The sequence below is a fragment of the Cetorhinus maximus genome, chromosome 10, assembly GCF_964194155.1.
Source record: "Cetorhinus maximus chromosome 10, sCetMax3.hap1.1, whole genome shotgun sequence".
Taxonomy (NCBI): Eukaryota; Metazoa; Chordata; class Chondrichthyes; order Lamniformes; family Cetorhinidae; genus Cetorhinus; species Cetorhinus maximus.
This window is the reverse complement of record NC_135888.1, coordinates 57,326,379-57,350,667: the sequence shown is the minus strand read 5'-3', so window position 1 is coordinate 57,350,667 and position 24,289 is coordinate 57,326,379. Positions and strand designations below refer to the sequence as shown.

The window sequence follows — 24,289 nt, the reverse complement described above, 5'->3', positions numbered from 1 at the left end:
AGGGAGACTGAGAGATTGGAAGCTGTGGAGGGAAGATCTCCAGAGGAGATGAAGTCAATGACAGTCCTGGAAACAATGGCTTAATGTTCAGTGGCAGGGTCATGGTCCAGAGAGAGGTAGGAGGAAGTGTCTGCTAGTTGACGCTCAGGCCCTGCGAGGTAGAGGTCAGTGCGGCAGACAACAACAGCACCACCCTTGTGAGCGGGTTTGATGACAAAGCCAGGGTTGGACCTAAGAGAATGAAGCACAGCAAGTTCAGAAAGAGACAGGTTAGAGTGGGTGAGAGGAGCAGAGAAATTGAGATGACTGATGTCACGACTTATGTCGTGACTTATTTTTCACTTGCTGGTTGATGTGTTTGAATTTTGAGAGCCTGGAGATGAAAAGGGCTGTTCTTCCTGTCTCTCTCATGAATAAATCCTAAACCAGAGAACCAGACTCAGTTTGTATTGGAACCTTGAGATGTACACAACTTAACTGGAACATAGAATTATGTTTTCTATGTGGTCCTCCAGGGTTAATGACATACTTCTATTTGGCCCACAAAGATGCAAAGCTTAAAGTCCTGACGTAGGTTACCATTGTCCCTGAAGGAAGCCTCATTGGTCAAGAAAAGGGATTGTAAGATCTCATTCTGTTGGGAAGCAGGGATCACAAACGACCCTTGGTTCTCAAATAAGAACTTAACTTTTCATTGCTATCTGCTCAACATGATCACCTCAGCAATGATTATGGTCTTTGATATATTCTTCTTTAACAAAATGTTGTGCTGTGAGAACATTAAACACTGGTTAAGCCATAGATGTTTTCAAAATGGCAAATTAAATGAAAGTAGCCATTTGATTTATTTGTTTGATAGCTGATACAGAATTAATAGGCTGTGTCTGAAATGTTTATGTCACAGGTTGTCTGCTTTTCAGGCGCAATTCTGAGAGATGGTATAAATCATTGGAAATGACTGCTTCAGAAAGTTAGATTTGTTCAAGTTCAAAGCTCCTTTATAATTTACACAACCTTTGTTAATCTGATGGGAGAAAAACTGCCATCTAGTTAATTTATGTAATTTAAGGAGAGTAGGAGCTAACTTTCAATTTTTTGTTACCAGCAAATCTCCTATCAATGAAGGTGTCATCAACAAAGTGTGTTGATGGAACAGTGCTGCAAGAATTAACTCTGACATTTTGCAGGAAGCCTGTGAAACTAAATGGGGACAGTGTGGGAGAATTGAGTCATATATTTGGAGTTTTCTGTTGAAGGAAACAGAAATTTACCTGACTGCTTGAATAATTTTATTGAGCTTACTCCTGTTGATTTTTTTTCCTCTTTTGATCACATCTGCAGCTTTTAGTTACCAGCTCGCTTTTACGTACTCATGACTGCCCAGTGATTTATTCCCTTCTAGGTTTCTAAGATTAAATATTGATTTTGTTACGATCCCTTTGGGGGAATCATAAACCAAAATACCAAATTTGCCAAATGACCCACAAATGAAGAAATTACCAGCGAGATTTCATTTTTTGTAAATTTTACTTGAACACAAATCAGAACAAACACAAATTAAACATGAATTAACAGGCAAATGATAGTTCAGATAAAAAGGTAAATTTCATTTTAAATAGTCGATGCAACAAAGATACGTCTTGGACAAACACAAGCACCCGTGTCACTCTCTGCACAAATGTGGCACCACTCCCACAATCTTTCAAACTCAATCGATTCGGCCCTCAAGTTGCATTCACTAGTAGGTGTATTCCATCTGACGTCCCTGGATACAGTTAACTAGCCATGGTGCAAATCAGCCAGCCCCTTCTTACTCGGAGTACCTCAGTCTTGATGGCTTGGCTTTCCAGAGTTCCTTTTCAGCCAACCAGCAATACTCAGTTCACAACCTGGTCCGCTGGTATAAACCCTTAGTTCTCGTGCATGCCTGAGCTATTCACACCACTTTTTAGGATTCAGTACCTTTCAGCTCGCTTGTGTATCACTTCCCCAAAAGCTTATGGGATTCTATTTCCTCCTTAGTGCCAAACAGAAAACTGATTTTTCCATAGAGCAGTGCTGACTTCTCCAGATATGGTGTTCCTTTTTCTTTCTGTCTCTGTCTGCTTTCTCTTTGTGGCTATGTCTGTGTGCTGATTGCCTTCTGCCTACAGCACTCCTTTGTCTTGTGACTCTCCTTTGTGTCTAGCCACATGGCTTCTGTATCTTAAGCTCCTATTGGTGCTGTTTCCAGATCAAGGGTCGCCAGGTCACATGGACCAGTAATTTTTCTTATTCAAGAAAAGTACAATTAATCCCATTGTTGAAAATCTTAAATCCATTTCAAGCATTCTTTAAAAAAATACAGATTTCAATGACATTTTAAGAAATAGCAATTTTTTTTCTGGGTCAAAGGTCGTTACGGTTTGTTCTCAGTATGAATGTGTTGGACTCATTAGCAAAAAGAAGTGTGTTGGCTAGGAATGTTTTAAATCCTGTATTAAAACCTTTGGAGCTGGTAATGGCTTTGAATATCTAAAGCATTACTTTTGAATAAATTAAAATCAATTGTTAATTGGTGATTATACAAAACGTGCATCACAAAACTCCAGGGAGAGATTTATCAGAATTTTGAACTTGTTAGCTGTAGAGTCTGCAACAACTTCTGCAAATCCTCATTCTATGCAGCTACCACAGACGGAAGCATTTGCTGATTAATGAGACCAACTTTACCAGAGGCCATGCCTTCGGTGAAAAGAAGTGATGAAAATTGGAGTGTACATGAGCCATGAAATAGAGGGGTACGGGGAAATGGAGGGTGAGGCCATGGACGGTTTTGAACACAAGTATAAGAATTTTAAAATAAAATTATCAGTGGTGGGGGTTAGGATAGTATGAGAAGAACAGGTGAGAAAGGACAGAGGCTCATTTTCAAAAGACACATAGAAAATTGGAGGAGTCATCTCTTTGTGGCAGATTAAGGTGATCTGATATCTGAGCCAATGTAGTCCACAGTACTTCATGGCACCAGTTTAACTGAATCTATTTACCATGTATATCGTTACCAATGTTTTATTTGTGTGATCTTGCTATATGGGCAACACTGGCCAAACCACATTTATTGCCATGCCTACTTGTCTTGAGAAAAAGGTGGCGGGTCTTCCCTTTAAACAGCTGCAGCCTTATATGGTGATTGGTTGGGAATTTCAGGATTTTGACTCAGTCACAATTAAGGAATGGCATCCATCCAATGGAGTACAACTGTTCTTTTTTTATCTCAATTGCTGAGGCCAGAAAGCCTGATTGTGCTTTTATAGTAAACTTAGTGAGCTGCTACAGTGCATCCTGTCGATAGTATACATTGCAGCCATTGAGAGGAATTGAATTTTCAGTCTAGTGGCAGTGCCACAAATCAATCAGATACTTTGTTGTGAACAGTGTCAAATTTCTTTTGATGATCTGGCTTCACCCATACCCAGATGGATGGTACTTTTTCCATAGCACACCTAATTTGTGCCTTGTTGATGCTGAGACACTTGACAGAACAAAAAGTGAGCTGCTGCTTATGGAATGCCTAGTATCTGCCCTGCTCGTCGAGCCAAGCTGTTGGTTTGGTTGTTCCAATCAAGTTTTTGAACACTGGTGACCCTGAAGATTTAAGGAGATTCTGCAGTGATGGTACTGTTCAATCTTAAAGAAAGGTGGTTTGGTGTTTTCTTGTTCAAGGTGGTCATTGCTTGACACCCTGGTGCAAATGTTATTTTCACTTGCCAGCCCAAGCCTGGATCTTATCCAAATGCTGCAGCAGTCTGACATTGACTGCTTTATTGGCCAGGGAATTGCACGAGTTCTGAAGACTGAAATCATCACATATAGCCCCACTATGAGCCTTATGGCAAAGAGTAGGTTAGTGATGAAGTGGTTGAAAAGGTTTGGACTAAAGACACTGCCCTGCAGAATTGAGGTCCTGGGGTTGGATGACAACCATGGCTGTCTTCAGTTTGTCAAGTATGACTGTAGACATGGGCAGGTTTCCCTTTCATCTTTATTGATTCCCTTTTTTTTCAGGGTGTACAATGGATTAAACCTTGAGTTCTTGTGGGAAAAATACTCTAATTTTAAAAAATATATATTTGTTGTGCTCTGCTGCTTTTATTTCATACTGAGGAGCTCTCCTGTCTGTCTTAGGTGTACTATTATAATGCTCGGACACGAGAGAGTGCTTGGTCAAAGCCAGAGGGCGTAAAGATCATACAGCAATCGGAACTGACACCAGTGATGGCCTCACAAGTGATCACTACGACATCGACACCCATTGGTAGCACAACAGCCCCATCAGCCTCAACACCAGTTTCATCTGTTCAGTCCACAGCACCAGCCTCTTCAAGTACACCTACATCAGTTGTAACAGTCTCAGCAGTGGGTCCAGGTGAGTAATGCAGAAACATACAATCTTGAGAAATTGAGCAATCAGAAAAAGAATCCCAGATGTTGCTAAATTTATCAGTGCTTCAGACTGTTTATTAAGTAAACATTTCCTCCATTATATATATGCATTTGATCTCATTGTCTATTTTCAGGATCAAATTGGTGCATTTCTAGAGGAAATGTACTTGTAATATTCTGAGATACTGATGGGATTTTATATTGGTTGAATGTGAATGCTTGATTTGGAAGATCCATTCTCCATATAAATGAGCTGCTTGCATGGTCAGTAATCACATGATCATAGTAGATGAGCAGGGAACTTAGTCATATTACGACAAAGAAGAACATCATTCAGCCCATTAATTCTATGCTGATTCTCTGTAGAGCTTTCCAGTCAGTCTCATTCCCCTGCTGTGTCCCCTGGCCAATACTTGTTTCACAATCATCACTGCTGAAACAGATTATCTCTCAAGTATTTGAGAGACCTTACTGTGCACAAATTGGCTAACGCATATCAGAAACATAGAAAAATAGAAGCAGCAGTAGGTCATTTGGCCCTTCGAGCCTGCTCTGCCATTCAATATGATCATGGCTGATCCTCTATCTCAATGCCATACTCCTGTTCTCTCCCCATACCCTTTGATGCCTTTTAGAGTCTAGTTCTATGTTACAAGAATGATGATACTTGAGAAGTATTTCATTGATGTAAAGCGCTTTAGGACAACCTGAGGTCATGAAAGCTGCTATGTAAATTAATTTTTTTCTCGTTAAATTTACCCATTTTTATGCTCATTCAAAACTTTACATCCATGGAACTTCCTTTGTTGATAATATATTAATCTTTCCAAATGCACTATGTATGCATGGCAAACTATCAGTGTTGCACATGGAGAGTCAAAAGCAAGTGCATTCTTAAGACAAATTGGAATTAGAGAACAGGGTGATACCTGGAACATGGTGTGTAGTTTAGTCCTCATTTTGAACTTGGGTAACCTGTCCTTTGGATTTTGAAATAGAAATATAAAACTTTGTCTACATCTATAATGGAAATTGTGTTTGGAAACTTATCATGCTGTAATCATATTCTCCCACTAATGCTGACAGTGCAACACCTCTACTGTGTGGACAGTGTGACAACTTTACACATGCAGTTTCCATCATAAATATGGACATATTAATTTATAATGACACAAGTTGGCTGGAAGTGCATGCAGATAACACATGTATTTAGTGCAGTACAAGTTTATGTATTAAATGAGGGAATAGTGCAGTATTATGGCAAAATATTCACACGAAGCCTGACGGAAATGTGTTAACAGAAGGCCCAGTAATAGAGAGTTGAACACAAGATTTTCATTTCTAACGAATGAAGTAGATCAAAGTTTGTTTTAACAGGACTCTTTAGTTATGATATCATTTTCTACCTTAATGCAAGTTGGTCACGTGGCAAATGCAGTAGCATTTGACAATGTCGGGAGGGGTGGGGGTGCAAAGAATCATTAGTGTCAGCAAAATTTGTTGGTTAAAATTCACACTTCTGGATTACATGAAACAAAAGTGCATGGTAGCATTATCTTTATTTTTACTGATGTTGTAATTCCGAGGCCTAAACTAATGAACTGGCCACATGTGTTAAAATCCCACCACGACATTCAAGAAATTTAAGTTCAGTCAATGAAACAAAATACAAAGCTCGTAACAGTAATGGCAAGCATGAAACTCCTGGATTGTCTTTAAAAACTTATCTGGTTCACTAGTGTGATTTAGGGAAGGAAATCTACTGGCCTTAGCCAGTCTAGCCTGTATTTGACTCCAGACTCTCTCTGATGCGGTTGACTCTTAACTGCCTCCTGAAATGGCTGAGCCAGCACCTAAGGAGACTGACTACCACCCTGAGGGCAATTAGGGATGGACAATAAATGATGGCCTTTCCAGCGATGCCTACATCCCATGAATGAATGATTGAATTTTAAAAAAACTAAATATATGCAATTGAATGTTGAATGAAATCTGGAGTAATATATGGGATAGTGGAGTAGCACTTCTGTCTTTTGTCAATCCTCCTCAATTGAGGAACAATTTCATGGATGTCAATTGGAGTTACCTTCTGTTTCACACAAGTACCTATTCTTCACATTTAAACTGAGAAATTGCGCATTAGTGGGCCATTTGATTCCTAAGCCCAATTTCTTTCCCACAATGTCCAGACATACACTTCATTAACAGGTATCAGTGGGTGAAGATCAGGGCCCTCAGGCTGGTTTTGTAAATCTCATTTCCTCCTCCAGCCAAGTGGCATTCAGACCCATTGTAGCATCCCAACAATGACACTCACAGGGATTAACCACCTCAGCTGATATCAGAGGTCAAGCCTGAATCCTTCCTAATCTTTATAATGTGATATGACTCACTAGGCCAGTAAGAGAGTTTTGTCCTTTAAATGTCTAAATACTTGAATTTGGAAACTATCAACACTTTTGGTACTGCACCACCCACCAATTCCTGCCAGTGATTTTCATGGTCTACAAAGTGTATGATATGTTCCTGGAGGTGTATGAAAGTTACAGAAGTTGGTTCAAGTAGTTTTTTTTTAGTTTTCAAGAGTTTTGTTTCATTGTTGATTTTCCACCAATTATTGATGAGTCCTAAAAACGGATTTGTTAAATTGTAAGGTGGGAAATTCATAACTAATAAGCTGGCGCATTGAATGGCATCATTCAACTACTTTAAAACCTGGCTGCAGGACTATTAACATATAGTTTTAATTGCATGACTCACTGGAGAGAGGACAGTAGATCCTTGTTGCAATCTGATTTTTAGCTCCCCCCTCCCAGCCCCCCAGCCTCCCACCCGCCCCAAACTATGTAAGACACTCCAAAGTTTGATGTAATGTTGTAATAGATTGAAAATCACTCGTGTATCTATGTTGGGATAACTGCAACATAATCTATTGGTTTTAGTAATCAAAACTTGAAAGCTATGGCTACTGAACTGGCTTGTTAATAATTTTAAAATAAAATGTATTAACTATATATCTGTGTAAGAGAAAGTGAAGGCTTTCATAGCCTGTTTAGTGTGATATATTTTTCCAACAGCTGCTTTTGTTTCATTTGAAATGGTACAGATCACATGCGATTAAGCACACCAACTTACTCAGCATTAAAAGGGTTTGGAAAAACTATGAGGAGTGTGTCAAGTGACGGTGCCAGCTTTACTTTTCCACTGGTATCTGCAGCTCCCGATCAACCTCCACCTGCTGTTTCAGTGTCTACCCCAACACCCGTCTCTGTAGCCGTGACTACCAACGCGACACAGCAGCCGGTACCGCAGTCTGTGCAGCAGGCCATGCCCCCGCCTGTACCACAGCCTGTACCCCAGCCAGCCACAGCAATCCCAGCCTTTCCACCAGTGATGGTGCCACCATTCCGTGTGCCATTGCCCGGCATGCCAATTCCATTGCCAGGTAAGATACTACTTCTTAAAATATAATCTTTATCATGTCATTTTTTTCATTTCCCTTTGTGACCATTTATGTTTTGTTGTGATAATTGCTCCCTGAAACTTGGATTGTGTGCTCTCATTTTGGGTTGTAATTGCTGTCTATGTTCGGACATCCAGCCATAGCAATTCAAAGAAGGCTTTCTCTTTGCATTTAAAATCTTTGGAACCTGGAGTCATATATATATATTTAAATAGATACATATATGAAGGAGTTTTGCTGAATATACTTTGCCTGATTCAAGTCTGTGATTGTGGGTGTACAATTAATCAGGCGTTTACATGGATAAAGCAGGAGGAGTATCCAGTTCCAGAAATCCAAGGTTTCCTAGATCCTGAGAACAGAGGTTAGAGTTTGGAAGATGGGCACGTGTTCTGAATTTCTGCCCAGTGGAGAACTGCAACATGATGAACTAAGAAAAAAAGGCAAGAGTGGGGCTTGAATGTCCAGGCTCTCTCATCTCAAGGCTGCTGTCCAACATAAACTTGTACATGCTTTTGTGTAGAGTTGAACCAATACCTTCATATCAATAGTCCATGATTGCAACTGGTGAGAACATTGCAGCTGGGATTCTTTCTTTTTTCTTCCTATTCCCAGGTGCTATAGCGCTAATGCCACTATGACTACTATAGCTACAGAAGGTACTTTGTTCCATGCAGTTGACAACAACTTAGATTTATATGACACCTTTCGTGTAAGCAATCCTCCCAAGGCACCTCACGGAAGCATTATAAAGCAAAGGAACATGATAAATCACATAAAGAGATATTAGGTAAGATGACCAAAAGCTCCTGATTGCTAAAACACACCTTCACCTTTGATGCCCTAGTTCCCAGTAAAAATATTACTCTCTCCCCCTAACCCTTCCTCTGGCAGAGCCCTCATCTCGGTTCCCTTAAGTCCAGGCTTGAAAAGATATAGCAGACAATTTGTTTAGCCATCCACCACCAAATATGGCTGGACAACTTAAAGCACTATCGGAGTTCTGCTCTCGTCTGCTTTAACTGCTCATTATTCCAGGATCATCCTTGAATGCAAAAATACCCCTGGCTTCTTTTCTCTACTGCAAAATATGGTAATGTTTCACTCAAATATTCGCACCCGATCATTTGACTCTCTCGTGGAAAAAACAATGATTCAGCCCAAAGAAAATCTAATATGTTTTGTAAATTGTTGCCCATTGGGGCATTTTCAAAGCGTACAGTTTGATTCTGTACTCCATCTGCTTCCCCACAGCAGTAGTTTCTTGGTTGCTGCGCCTCAAACGGCAGCTGTCCTTTTTCTGTGAGATATGGTGCAAAGGCATCAAACCATCTCCCACACACCACCCGCAGTGGGTTTCTGTCTGAGTTGTGCTCCCCTCAAGAACTGGATCACGTGATCATGAGCTGAGGTCTTTATCCAGAATGTTGTTTTACTTTGAGTCAAAGGTACATTTCAAAACATCATCGCTTCGTAAAGTTCAATGTTCAAGATGAATGTGGTTTCTTTAAGTTTTGCAACTCTCCAGAATAAATGGGAGTTCTCTGTGAAATCGCCAAGGTATCCCATTGATAAGAGAGATTCCAGGATTTCATTGTGAATGGTTTTCTGCAAAATGGTAAAATTAAATAATGGTGACACAGTTATTTTTCTATATAGAATGGGCAAGCACCTTGGACAATTAGGACTCGCCATAAATTCCTTTTCCTCAGCAAAATCACCCAAACACTGTAGAACAGTGAACAGTATAACACTGTTTATTCAACTAGCCACCTGAATTCAATTGGATGCCTATTGGACTATTTCTTAGATGTGATATAGTCATTTTCTGCGTCTTTTTTAAGCCTCTGCTTAAGAATCCTGAGTAATAAATACACTTAGCCTTAAACATGATCCATTTGTCAATAAGTAATTCCTGAAATAGTTATAAAATTTGGCCATGAGAAAATGGTGGGTTTTGTTTAGGTGGTGTTAGGGGGCAGCTGGTCAGCATTTGAGTATTGCTTTCTCTGGTTTTGCAGTGCGTAAAATGTGAGCTTCAATGGCCCATATCATTTATCAATTGATTTATATATTTTATCTCTTGGTTATTGTACTTCTAAAGCTGCGTTAATTTTACCAAGAATCATCTTAGATTTAGCTGCTCAAGGTTTCAACTGGGGTCTCAGTCTTGCAACATGATGGTAATAGAATTACTAACTCGCTTGAGAGGTTCAATGAATGAGAATTTCTCATATAAATTAAATGGCTGACACCACGTTAGTGTTCGCTTTTGTATATTAAAGCGTGTTTGCAATTTAGCGTATGCTTTTGTATATAGAAGCATGTGTCATAAATGTTGATGAGAGTTACGAGTTGCATTTCAGCAATTTGAATGGAATCTTGAGGCAGGCTGTATTTTAATATAAGATGTGCATTGGATAAATTGGGACTGATTATATGACATATAGTGGCTGGAGTTGGATTAGCAGCAAGAAAGTGTTTTACAGGAAATAAACCAAATTTCTATACAGTTATGGAGCTTTGGTTATTTAGAAAATTGAGTTAATCTTTTTTTTGGTTGCGTACTGTATGTAGTAATATGGAGGCCATGAAAGGTTGCAGAGTAATGGAATCAAATTATTTACTTTTCCTCTCCCTTTAATTCCTTTTTATGATATGCAGTGTTCATGCCATGAAACCTAGAGACTTGGCTAGAAGAAGTGAAGATAGAATAAAGTTTTGCCTTGACAAATGCCAACTATTGATCAAAATTAAAATTTTGTAACACAATTACAAAATGATAAGAATAGATTCAGCACAGGAAAAACTTGGGAAAAACTATGCGTCCCAATTCCAATGTATAAATAATACAACTTAATCAAACACCTTTTATAGAATGAGTCTGGAAAAGGTTATTCCAATTTGCTCAGTTTTAGTTCTGGCTGTTCTTCCTCTTCCAGCTTTTACTACTAATTTTTCCTAGCCAGTTATCATCTTTGTTTTTGCCCCATCCCATCTGTTTCCAATTTCTTTGGCATCTTTTTCATCCTGGCTAATTCCCTACCTTGTCCACCCATGACTGTTTATCTCTCCTCACCTCGCTGTGCTCCTTTTTGTTCCCCATCAGCTCTCCCACAGATGTTTGTTTTTATTCATGCTGGCTGTTTTTTTTCCCTCATCTTTTGAAGCCAGTTGTTACACTCTATGGCCACCCCAGTCATTGCAGCATATCCCTGGAATCAGTTTACCATGTGATACATTCACCCTACTTAGCCATCAGGATAAGCTGTTTGAAGGAAAACTCTTTATCTGAACTCTGGGATTAAAACTGTCTGCAAACAAAACATCTTGTCAACATCTGTGCAGTATGAATGAAAATTCTGTGTTTTATTAAGTTACTTTCTACTTCGATTTGTACTATTTGTCTACAGGGAAAAATGGATTTGTGTGGTTCCTGGGCTGTGGAGTTTTCAGTAAATCAACACCGATTCAAAAGGTTTTGAGGCTCCTAAGTAGCACCCAGAGAGTGTTGCAGCAGAAAAGCTCTTCATATTTCCAAAAAGGTTCTTGAGGCATATTTTAAAATCCGTACTGTGAAGGTGACAGTAGTTCACTATTTATGCCCCAGTATAAATGAGGAGATTTGTTCATTTCCAGTTCCTGTGATCTAACTTCCTGTGGAAGCTGTGAAAGCAATTCAGAGGCACAGAAAATGAGCGCTCCCATTTATTGATCCTGCAATGTCAATGAGTGGCATACAGGTGCAGTTTTTTTTAAGATGGTGAGAACAGAGTGTAAAAGTTTGCGGGGCTCCTTTGAGCATTGCACGTACAGACCTAGAGCATCTCTGCAAAATTGCCACAAATGTGCCACTAGTAAAGCTTCTTGTGCTCATTTAGCAGTTCAACAGTGCTGTTGTTCAAGGCACAACATTCCCATCCTGGCCAGCACCAAAAACGAATCAACTGGTAATCTTGTCGCTGACGTATATTGCAGCGCACAATTAGCCTTTTTTCTGCACGATGTGGCAAATGTGCAATTCAATTTAATTAATTGAATATGAAAGCCTTTGGAATATTTGACTTTTTAAAAATAAGACTTTATTTTCCTTTTGTCTTTTCTTCTCTCTATATTTGTGCATCTGTTCGTATATGTAAATGAGGAACTGTTCGTTACAAGATGAATAGATGAGAAAATAGGTAGTGTAGAGCATGGGTCTGTTTGACGTTTAGTGGTTGATTATAACCATGGAAATTTTTAAGGTTAAAACTAATTTTTGCTGTTCGTGGTTTTGTCCTGCAGAATTTTTTCACAAAATTCTTTATCTTGAATTTCAAATAAAAAGTCATTGCTCCTTTTTTTTTTTGCACCTTGCACCAGGCTAATAGAAGTGAGAAATATTAAGCTGGAGTTTCAGTGACAACTGAGACTTTATCCATATGTTTAAATTCCTACCATCATTCCAAAATTTGGGGATTCATGAGCATGGTAGTTTGTCCAAAAATCCATTTATGTTTTAGTATCGTGTTTTTATCTCAAAATGTAGTCTACGTTTTAGACCTGATTAGAAACTTGTAATCTTAGTTTCGTGATTAAAAATTCAACACTTTTAGTTGACTTAATTTCCTTTTATAATTCATCAGCTGTGGCTAATGGGGCTCTCCTGTTTGAATCAACAGATTGTGGGTTCAAGTCCCACTCCAGAGACTGGTTTTTTTTTTTTTGTAAAAATATACTTTATTCATAAAATATCTTCAATCACATTCCAAACCATTTCAAACACAACATTACAAGGGTACAATCCAGGTTAAACTTTTACAAAATGTATCACCAGGTGCATCAGTACAAACAGTATTACAATCATTTACAGCCTTTCATTTTGATCTGTACAGCCCGAGGGGCTCTAAACAGTTCCCAGTCTCTCGGTGCGCTGTGGTAGAAAGGTCTTAGACAGCGACCCTTCCCCATTGCGCCTTTGCGGCAGCTGCCCCAAGCTTTAGTGCGTCCCTCAGCACGTAGTCCTGGACTTTGGATTGTGCCAGTCCGCAACAATCGGTCGGGGACAACTCTTTGCGCTGGAAGACCAACAAGTTTCGGGCAGACCAAAGCGCGTCTTTCACCGAGTTGATGATCCTCCAGCTGCAGTTGATGTTTGTCTCGGTGTGTCCCCCTGGGAACAGCCCGTAGAGCACAGAGTCCTGTGTCACAGAACTGCTCGGGATGAACCTCGACAGCAACCACTGCATCTCTCTCCAGACTTTCTTTGCAAAGGCACAATCCACAAGGAGGTGAACAACGGTCTCTTCCCCAACTCAGCCACCTCGAGGGCAACGTGCAGAGGGGGTGAGCCTCCTGGCGTGTAGGAAGGATCTGACGGGGAGGGCCTTTCTCACCACCAGCCAAGCTACGTCTTGGTGCTTGTTGGAAAGTTCTGGCGATGAGGCATTCTGCCAAATGACTTTGACAGTCTGCTCGGGGAACCATCCCACAGGGTCCACCCTCTCCTTTTCCCTCAGGGCCTCTAGGACGTTACGTGCTGACCACTGCCTGATGGACTTGTGGTCAAAGGTGTTTTTCTGCATAAATTTTTCCACGAGGGACAGGTGGTACGGCACGGTCCAACTACTTGGAGCGTTCCGCGGCAGCGTGGCCAGACCCATCCTTCGCAACACCGGAGACAGGTAGAACCTCAGCACGTAGTGACACTTGGTGTTTGCGTACTGAGGGTCTACGCACCGCTTGATGCAGCCACACACAAAGGTGGCCATCAGTATGAGGGCGATGTTGGGCACGTTTTTTCCCCCTTTATCTAGAGGCTTGTACATCGCGTCCCTGCGGACACGATCCATTTTCGACCTCCAGATAAAGCGGAAGATGGCTCGAGTGATCGCCATCGCGCAGGAGTCTGGAATGGGCCAGACCTGCGCCACGTACAGCAACAGCGAGAGTACCTCACACCTGATGACCAGGTTCTTTCCCGCAATGGAGAGGGAGCGTCGCTCCCACATGCCCAGTTTCCTTTTCACCATAGCCACTCGCTCCTTCCAGTTTCTAACGCATGCCCCGGTCCCTCCGAACCATATCCCCAGCACCTTCAGGCCGTCAGCCCTGACAGTGAAGGGGACAAAGGATCGGTCAGCCCAGTTCCCAAAGAACATGGCCTCGCTCTTCCCACGATTTACCTTGGCTCCCGAGGCCAGTTCGAACTGGTCGCAGATGTGCTTCAGTCTGCGCACCGACAGCGGATCCGAGCAGAAGACGGCGACGTCGTCCATGTCCAGGGAGGCTTTTACCTGAGTGCCTCCACTGCCTGGGATCGTCACTCCTCTTATGCCCGGATCCTTCCTGATGGACTCGGCAAAGGGTTCTATGCAACACACGAAAAGGACAGGCGAGAGAGGACAGCCCTGCCTGATTCCAGATTTGATCGGAAAGCTATCTGTTTCCCACCCATTGATTGAGACTGCGCTACTGATGTTAGTGTAGAGCAGTTGGATCCAATTTCGAATTCCCTCCCCAAACCCCATTTTGGAGAGCACATCCCCCATGTAGGTGTGCGATATTCTGTCAAAGGCCTTCTCCTGATCCAAGCTGATGAGGCAGGTATCCACACCCCTGTCCTGTACATAGGCAATCGTATCCCTGAGCAGCGCCAGGCTGTCAGAGATCTTCCTGCCTGGCACAGAGCAGGTCTGGTCAGGGTGAATCACCAATTCCAGAGCGGATTTGACCCGATTGGCGATGACCTTGGACAGAATCTTATAGTCCACATTCAACAGTGAAATGGGTCGCCAATTTCTAATTTCCTCCCTTTCCCCCTTGTGCTTGTAGATGAGGGTGATGATGCCTTTCCTCATGGATTCTGACATACTACCGGCCAGGAGCATACTCTCGTACACTCCTAGCAGGTCTGGGCCGATCAAGTCCCACAGAGCCGAATACAACTCCGCCGGCAAGCCGTCGCTTCCGGGAGTTTTACTCTTCTCGAAGGACTCAAGGGCCTTAGTCAGTTCATCAGGAGTTAGCGGTTTGTCCAGGCTCTCCCGCGTACTGTGGTCTAAGACCTCCGTGATAGAGGACAGGAAGGACTGGGAGGCCGTGCTGTCCGTGGGCTTCACGTCATACAATCCGGCATAAAAGGATTTGCTGATCCTCAGAATGTCGGACCGTGATGACTTTACTGAGCCGTCTTCTTCCTTCAGGCTGCTGATCACAGAGCGCTCTCTGTGTACCTTTTGGAAGAAGAAACGTGAGCACGTCTCATCCTGCTCCACGGAGCGGACTCTGGAACGGAAGATGATCTTGGAGGCCTTCGAGGCAAAGTGCGAGGCTTGCTGGCCCTTCACCTCTTGGAGCTCCTCCTTGACATCGACCCCCATCGACTGCAGCCGGAGCAGATTCTGCATCTTTTTCTGGAGTCGGGACATTTCCCTCTGTTCCTTTCTAGCTTTCTGGGTGCCTTTGAGGATGAAAAACCTCTTGATGCTTCCCTTGATCGCTTCCCACCAGTGTGTCAGGGACTCAAAGAGGGGTTTCACGGTTCTCCAACCTTTGTAATCCCTCTTGAGCTCCTCAATGTTCTCTGGGGTCAGCAGTTGCACATTTAGCTTCCATGCCCCCCTGCCCACCCTCAGGTCCTTCTCCAAGTGGCAGTCCGCCAGTAGGAGGCAGTGGTCAGAGAAGAACACCGGCTTGACCTCGGTGGATCTGACTGTGAATGCACGGGACACAAACAGGAAGTCTATCCTGGAACGAATGGACCCGTCTGGCCGCGACGAGAGTGGTAGCATATAATCTGGGCTGGTAGTTCAGTGCAGTACTGAGGGAGTGCTGCGCTGTCAGACGTGCTGTCTTTCAGATACCACTTTAAACTGAGGCCCCATCTACCCTCTTAAGGAGGCATGCAAGACCTGATGGCGTTATTTTGAAGGAGAGCTAGGGAACTCTCCCTGGTGTACTGGCCAATTCTCTAAATTATAAGGGTGACTGCACTTCAAGTGGACTTTATTGCCTGTAACATGTTTTGAGGCCGTGAATGCAAATCTTACTTCCTTCCAATACACAGTGCTGTAGTGCTGCAGCACCCAATTTCTCTCAGCCTGACTGGTAGTAAGAACTATTGTAACAGTAAATGTATTTTTATTAACTGTTATAGCCTGAACATTTTAAAACCAAGGACAGTGATTAGCATCACCTGGAACAGTTATAATATTACTCCCAATTTTGAGCATTTTAGACTTTGGCATAGAAAGCCTGCACGTTCTTTTGTTCCAGTTTGTGACTGACACTTGTAGCCATATTAAAACGTTCATTACACAGGCACATCATACAGACCTCAGAAGAAGTTAAATATTTAAAATTCTTCATATTCTGGCTAACTACAATCCTCCCTCTCCTTTCCTATACTTAACAATAACATTTAACTAACAATAACACTTAACTAGGCTTTAAGTCCCGGTCTCGGGATTGCAAGCCAAGTAGCATGATGCAGTGGTTACCATACATTCAACTGGTGAGAGAGCATCTACCAGCTGTCTCGTGCTTGCCTTCTCTCTCGTGCTCTCTTTTCTTGTGCGTTCCAAATAGCAGCCACACAAGTAAACCCTCTGCTTGCTATCAATTAAGCGGAGATTAAGTCAGTTCTTTCCAATAGAATATCGAACTCAAATATAACCTTACTGCTAGGTAAATAAATTGCAATGTTATAACTCTCAGGCAATAGAATACTTAATCTAACCCAGGTAATTATGCCATAGGACAGACCCTTTGATGTCAGCCATAGTTGTTTTATTGTAATGCTCCATGCAACTTAGTCCCATTTGTTCTGCTCTTTTTCCATAGCCATGGAATTTTTTCCTTTTTCAAGTATAATTCCATTTCCCTTTTTGTTTGAATCTGCTTTTACCACCTTTTTAGGCAGTGTGTCCCAGACCATAGCAACGGGCTGTATTTAAAAAAAAAAGACAAATCTCCTCATTTCTCCTTTACTCCCTATTCTTTAGGAAATCCCCAGCGCCAAAGCTTTGGCAAACAGCCTGGTGCGACTTCACCTGGAGTATTGTGTACAGTTTTGCTCCCCTTACCTTAAGGAGGGAGTTCAACGGAGGTTAACCAGATCAATCCCTGGGATGGCGGGATTGTTTTATGAGGAGAGATTGGGGAGGCTGGATCTATATTCCCTAGATTTTCGAAGAATGAGGGGTGACCTCATGAAACTTAGTAAGTGCTTACAGGGCGTGACAGGCTAAATGTAGTTAAGATGTTTCCACTGGCTGTTGAATCTAAAACCAGGGGACGTAATCTCAGATAAGGGGTAGGCCATTTAAGACTGAGATGAGGGGGAATTTCTTTCCTCAGAGGGTGATGAATCTATGAAATTCTCTACCCCCAGAGGGCTGTAGAAGCTCAATCATTGAGCATGTTCAAGACAGCAATCGATAGATTTCTGGAGACTAATGACATTAAGGGATATGGAGAGAGTGCAGGAAAGTGGAGTTCTGTTAGATGATCAGCCATGATCTAATTGAATGATGGAGCAAGCTCGATGACCTCAATGGCCTACCCCTGTTCCTATGCCCCATTTCTTTTATCTCTTTTTTTAAAAAAAAAACTTTCTTTGGTTTTTTTTGAAAGAGAGGTTCAATCTTGCATGTAAAGGTTTAAAAGAAAACTGCTGCTGCCCGATGCAGTTCAACAGAAAGATTTTTTTTATATATTCGTTCAGAATTTCTGTGGGCTTTTTCACTGTAATTTAATAATTGTGGTTATTAGAGAGCCAAAACACTCTGGTGCCCCAAACTCTATGGACACACCATTGTTTTCCCTATTCAATCAGGTTGAAGAATCCTTAGTGGGAGGCACAGAATCTAAACCAGGAAGTGTAAGTTAGATTACTCAATGGGAAATGATGTACAGGAAGTGAAATGAAGAAATAAAGATGGGATTCAGAGCAAAATAAGGGAGACAGAAAGAAAGACAATTATTTTAAAATCTCCCAACAATAATTAAAATATGAAGGAATGCGAATCCACATTTTTAAGAATAAACTTTCAGTGCCATGGACCTTATTTGGCAGTAATTAAATTAAAACTTAACAATGCTGTTGAAAATCCACTTGCATTTGAAAGGCGTGAGCCTAATCACCACGATTTCACACCTTCCATGCATTTGAATGTCAAGTCTCTTGGAGCACCCATGCCACAAAGCATCTGGAGGAGCAGGGCAACTTGGGCACCATTTCCTGATTTCTACGTTTAACTGCACGTGTGCAGATGCCAGAAGTTGCTATCGGATTTATTCTTGAACAACGGTGAGCGCTGATAACTTCACCGTACTGTTACTGCAAAATCCTGGCCATCAGTGTTCTTGGTGGGGCTAATGGTGTGAAGGTTCTGGGATAATGTGAAGCAGCATAACAAATGCCCCAAGTCAAAAACTCGAACTTGCCATAACAACGGCGCAAGTCCCCAGGAAAAGCTGGGGCAACACAGTCCAAAAGGCTTTGTTTTGAAATGTGACCCTGCAATAGTTTAATTTCTAAGAATTTAGAGTCATTTAAAAAAAAAATGCCAAACTCTGACAGCAGCACCATCACATTTGGCCTCTGAAGCCCCAGGATAGGGAGAATGAACATATTTGGCAGTTTAATCCTGATTAACACACAGTGACTGAACCAGGAATGTGCTGCTGTGTGACATCTGGTGAGGAGACTGTAATGTCAGATAGTTTTCCAATGCTCCATGCCGAAACCATGTATGCAGAACCTGCTACTCGGCTGAGCTTACCTGTGACACAAGGCTGTATCCCAGCAGGTGTTTATGTCATTTAGAAGAGTAATGGGAAAACTTGCGAATGACATAAGATTTTTGGATCTTCTAGAAAATGCTTTAACTCGATGAGTTGAAAACAAATAGCAAACATCATGAAGTGTTTTTCTTCAGTGAGGTATAAACATTTCTTAATACCCTGATAAAGTGCTCACCTACTTCAGCTTTTGATAGCCTGTAGAAATTACAACCTGAAACCTGGAGCGAAAAGCAAAACCTGTTTCAGCTGGGCATTTTATCACTAATAAACCAGCAGATGGCAATGACTAGCAATATATCTGTCTGATGTCTGTGACTTCCTTTTGCTGCTTTTGTGCAAGATTCCACTGCCTGCCTGCATCAACCGACCCTCCCCACCTCTCAACACTCAAAACCACTCAGCATTACTTGCAACTGGGGTTAGGGGGAGGGAACACAGTGTAGACTGAATAGTACAGCCACAGGTACCACTAGCTGTTCTTCCAGAGCAAGGTTTTAACAATTGATTTAATTTGAGAGATTAATTTTAACATTGTTGTTTTTTGTTTAATTTATGCTATAAGCTGTGAATTCTTGAATGCTGATAGTTTATTGAGGTGGGGGAGCCTAGTTAGAAGTTTTGCTCCATAACTTGAAGGAGCTGAATTAATGTTCACTTAAAATGAAAGGACTGATGAAGAATCTGAGAGATCAGTCTTCATGATTAATGTATAGACGAGAGAGAGGATTGGAAGGTAAAAGGACAATTATGAGACCCACAAGTGGTGTTTTAAAGACTAATTGTGAAATTGTATTTTCGGAGTTCATATAACTTCCAATTGTTATTGCTAATGTCTGAGTAGTTTTGTCTGTAATAGTGTTGGCATATTATCATGCATGAGCTGAAAATTCACCAAAAATAAAATGGTCATTCCAGCGAGATAGGAATTGCCTCTTGACAATCTGTCAATCTGATGGCTAAGGAACATTGTTCCATTGTATTCCCTGTGGCCTATTCTAAGTTACATGAGGAATAAACACAATTCAAATTGTAGGTAATTCAGATTTGTAACTTGTGCAACAGCATTCCTCACCCTCATGAACAGACATTTAATTCGCCCAGTTATGGTTAAAAAATTCAAATGGGCACTTCTATTCAGACGTAGAGAATGTTGAGCATTTTTCTGAAGTTCTGCCAGCTGTACTTAGCTGCACTTAAAAGTTTGTGGTAGGCTTCCTGATAGTTTAGTGATAGTTCGGCGCCATACACTCCAGGGTTGTCCCATGTGCAATATATGCTGTGTTCTCTGAAGCTATTGGGCATGGTGATAGAATGGTGGCCTCCCTCTTGAAGTTAAGGAAGGGGAAAATCAGCCACTGATTCCTATTGCTGAAAATTCAATCTCATAGATGTCAGTTGGGATTGCAGAAAGGTTCAGCTCTGTCCTCAATTGAATGGCATGATAACACTCAAAAAGCTGTGACACTCAAACATCTCACACCCATGGAACTTCCCAGCATAGACAGTAAGTTTAGGGAAGAAGAGCAAAGAAAAAATTAACTGGGTTAGCATGCACAGTTTGCAAAGCAAATTGTAAGCATCTGGCAAAGGTACTGATTTTTAAATTGATAAACTTCTCCAGAACTTTATTCTTGAAAATAAAATTATCCATTTAAATAAGCATTTTTTTTTTAGTGAGAAACTGACTTTTGTCAGTGAATATATTTGGGAAGATTTCAATCCATCTCCTGCTGAATTGAATTGGTATCAGTGGGGGATAAATTGACTCTAGTTTAGTTTAAAGCTGCATTATACTTCATGATGTTTTTATTTTTTATTGGTTTTGCTTTTAAATATGTACATATATTCTTACTAAATTGGGTTTAGGTGTGTGCATCTATTAATGTTCTAAAATGCATACTTTCTGTACATTATCTGAAAGATTCAGTTATTAATTCCTGAGGATGTACCTATGTCAATTCTTGCAGGTTTACAAGTACAGTCTACTCCACTTACCTGTAAGTGCATACCTCAGTTAAGTGTCTTTTTATGTTCCTTTTTAACAAGCCAAAATTTCCCCCATTTCATAGGAAACCTGTGGTGTTAATGTTTGTAATATTCACAGCAAATTTTACTTAAGTGTGTGTCCCCTACAGATGCATATGTAGTAGATAAATGGCCCCAATTTTCTCTGCTGTTACTCTGTTCAGTGTAGTTCAGGCAATACAAATGTCTTGATGCTTTCCTAAATTGTTACTGTATGACATGCTAATCAACTTTTTTTAACACAATGGTATACACAAGTTTATATGTGTTCCTTTTAAATGTATACCCAGAATAAGTGTGTACATGTCATGGGAACACACTGTACTAAAGCCCCGAGTGTGGCGCTTTCCATTTCAGACAATGAAAGACTAAGTTAATGTGCACAATTTTTTCCCTCTGCAATGTTGTACTGTATTTTTCCGACTGGTGATCTAATTGAGGAATTGGAACATGTTTTTACTATAATGCAGCTTTAAAATCATAACAGCTGACGCCTATCTTTTCTCCAACACGCTTGCTTATCCATTCTTACAGGTGTAGCAATGATGCAAATAGTCAGCTGCCCGTATGTAAAGACAGTCACTACCGCCAAGAACGGTAATATTTTATCTTGGTCCTTTCTGTCTTATTAGTGGCATGATATTTGAATGTTATGATTTTATTTTAGCTGTCCAACTAAATACCTATTCCCAAACCTCTGGCTTTATTTTAAGATAGCATTATGCAAATATTCCATCAAAGGCAATAATCACTTTGGGGCATTTATTAGAAGCAGCTTGGATAAAGCCATGCTTTGCCAGTTCCCAGTATTGCTGGGAGAGGTGGGTTGGTGGGGGGTGGGGTGGAAATTCATGTGTAGATTCCCATCTGGCTTTGCTTGTATCATATTTGTGGTTCATTTGTTTGTGCTTATGTGAAGCCTTCCTTCATCCAGTTAGCTGTGCCATCTATTTTGACCAGTGCTTGTGTGTGCAAAACCCATTTCCTCAAGCATAGTCAGTTTGCATGCATGCCTTTAAGTGCTACCCCATAACCTGGCTCAGTAACTTTGTTCTGCAATTTATGAATATTTTGTTTGCTTTGCTATTTTTATTATTGTATCTTAAACAACACATGATGATTCCAAGTTGAAAGCAAATTCTACCATTATTATGATTGTGGTCACACGGGTTGGGGAGTATTTCCAGCTTTCTTGTGTCAAACTGAGCAAAAGCTTTTGGTGTCAGAAGTTGGAGGTGTTGCACCTGAACTTCTGGATATCAGGGTACCATTTTTCCACCACCTTGTCCAGTTTTCACATCTCTGGTGAGCAATAACTCTGTTGCACCTGTCCCTCTGGTTTGTATAGTCCTACACAGTGAGCAAAAATCTCCAGCCAAGTGATTCCAGAATTCTTGGCCTTCTCTTGTCTTTAGGGCCCATTTATTTGCATGGTTTGCAAACATATTATGGAGCAGCAGGTTTTCTTAACACTGCATTGGGGAATACTGCATCCATGTGTCCTGAAACCTATCTATTATGTTGGGCATTTTAGCACTTGCTGGCTTTGAAAGTCCATCAAAGCCACAGTTCCTTGAGAACCCAGACCGTGTAATGATGGATTGTAAAGATCCTGTACATGAGTGTGAAGACAAGGATAACTCAAGTTTTATGAGTAGTAGCCTGTGTGCAGGAACACAGACGGGGAAGTTTTGGTTTATCTGCTGAGTACAGGTCATAGAACCTTTATCAGAGCTTTTGGGGTAATTTATGTTTAATGTTGTGTAAGGAGAAAGAACTCTGAAGTCTTAAGCTTCAGCATCTGATTAGTGATCTACATGATGCCTTCAGTTTAATTGTAGAAAGCTTGGGGATCATCAGATAAATGAAACAAGGTGAGAACTCATTATCTTTCACCGGGATTGAGAATTGATCTTTGGTTTCCCCAACGAGATGCAGTCAAATTTTCGATAATGTCCTATCTGGTTTTCCAATTATTCCAAAGTAATGATTTCCTGCTGTGTGTGTAATGTTCAGTTATCTTTTGTGGCTTAAGCAACTTTTGAATTGAATTCAGGGAATGAGTGCGCTGCTGATTGTGTAGTGTTAGTTCATTTGAAAATCCACATGTATGAAATGATAATTTGGAGGAAAGTGAAAATTACAAATGACACACAATAAAATACAATTAACTTCTGTCCTTCGAACAGCAAGTTAAATGCTATAAATGAAACACTTCCATTGCAACTTGAAACATCACACAGTACCTTCAAATTCTGATGCACCATCTGCTTTTGTATGTTAATGATAAAAAAAGCTAACACTGAAACCACATTAAAATGAAGGCAGAGGTCTCATTTTAATAAATGAAAGTCTTTGTATAAGTTACGTTTAAACTGCATTTATTTAGAATCTGCCTTTAGAGATCAAATAATATTTTTGGTGCATTATTTATTTGTCTGTGGGGATTGGGGTGACAAGATGGAACATGTGGCGTGAAATAACAAATCAAAATCTCTACCTAGGAAGTAAAACAGCTGAACATTATTCAAAAAGCAATGGTGGGTGATCACTTAAAAGTTTATAGAAGCTCTTTTTTATTTTATTTAGTTTTAGCATTTTAACAAGTATCCTAGTGCAGACTCAGACCTAAGTTGACTTCAAGCTTAAGGAAACAAGTTGGTTTGAAATTGCTTTTGAATAATGTTCAACTATTTTACTTGCAAACTATATACAGAGATTCTGATCTGTCATTTCACTCCACATGTTTCATCTTGCCAGCTGTGAAATGAATCTTAAAACAGTTGTTCACACATGCATATTTGTGCAGCATTGAATGAAAAATGTGATCAGACTGGGAAAAAAAGCAAAAGCTAACAATGGAGATTGTAGAGAGGGTATCTGGACCATCATTTCCATCTGAAAGAACTTTTACCACAGCAATTTTCTTCTCCCTTAAGAGATTTTATTTGTAACTTAGTTGATTTTGCAGCAGTAATGGAACAAGGAACAACTTCTTAGTAATGACTGATTCCCATTAAAACCAACAAAGGTAACAATTATCCCGACAGCATGCACTAGTCAAATAAGAAATTGATTTGAATCCATTAGTGAGAAGAGGTAAAGCTGTGGGGAACAATAAAGATCACTTTTTTCAAAGTTTGGAAATATAGGTTTGCTTCCTGGCTATTTTTTTTTTCTGGGGTGGATAATGAAACTGAAATTTCAATCAAAAATGGATGAGATGAGCCACTTTGTTTCTTTCCTTTTAGGTTTGCTCTGTCTAAAAAATGTAGCCATTGTGTTATAACTTGAACATGCTATGTTCTCCTTTCAGGTATGTTACCCGGAATGGCTCCACCTATGGTGCCGATGTTGCCTCCACAGGTTACAATAGCTTCTTCCGTCACCCTTCCTGGAGGCATCCCAGGTGCTGAATGGACAGAATATAAAACTGGCGATGGAAAAACCTATTATTATAACAACCGGACCTTAGAATCTACATGGGAGAAACCACAGGAGCTCAAAGAGAAAGGTAACTGGTCATAAATTTCCAAAAATAAGGCTGTTGCCCCAGAGGGTTTTCTTCCTTGCACAATGTTCACCTCT

At 40.8% G+C, this 24,289-nt stretch overlaps 1 protein-coding gene across 3 annotated transcripts in view; it reads left to right on the top strand.

Annotated features, from left to right (window-relative positions):
- Positions 1-24,289, top strand: part of LOC144685709 (transcription elongation regulator 1-like) — a 103,301-nt gene that overhangs the window by 37,000 nt on the left and 42,012 nt on the right. Inside the window, exons 4-8 of one of the 3 annotated variants that reach the window (XM_078550512.1) lie at positions 4,168-4,408; positions 7,532-7,870; positions 20,644-20,673; positions 21,236-21,298; positions 24,018-24,215. In XM_078550512.1, the coding sequence (XP_078406638.1) occupies positions 4,168-4,408; positions 7,532-7,870; positions 20,644-20,673; positions 21,236-21,298; positions 24,018-24,215 (871 nt within the window). The remainder of the gene's footprint in view (positions 1-4,167; positions 4,409-7,531; positions 7,871-20,643; positions 20,674-21,235; positions 21,299-24,017; positions 24,216-24,289) is intronic. The other 2 variants (XM_078550514.1, XM_078550515.1) reach the window with 2 other exon arrangements.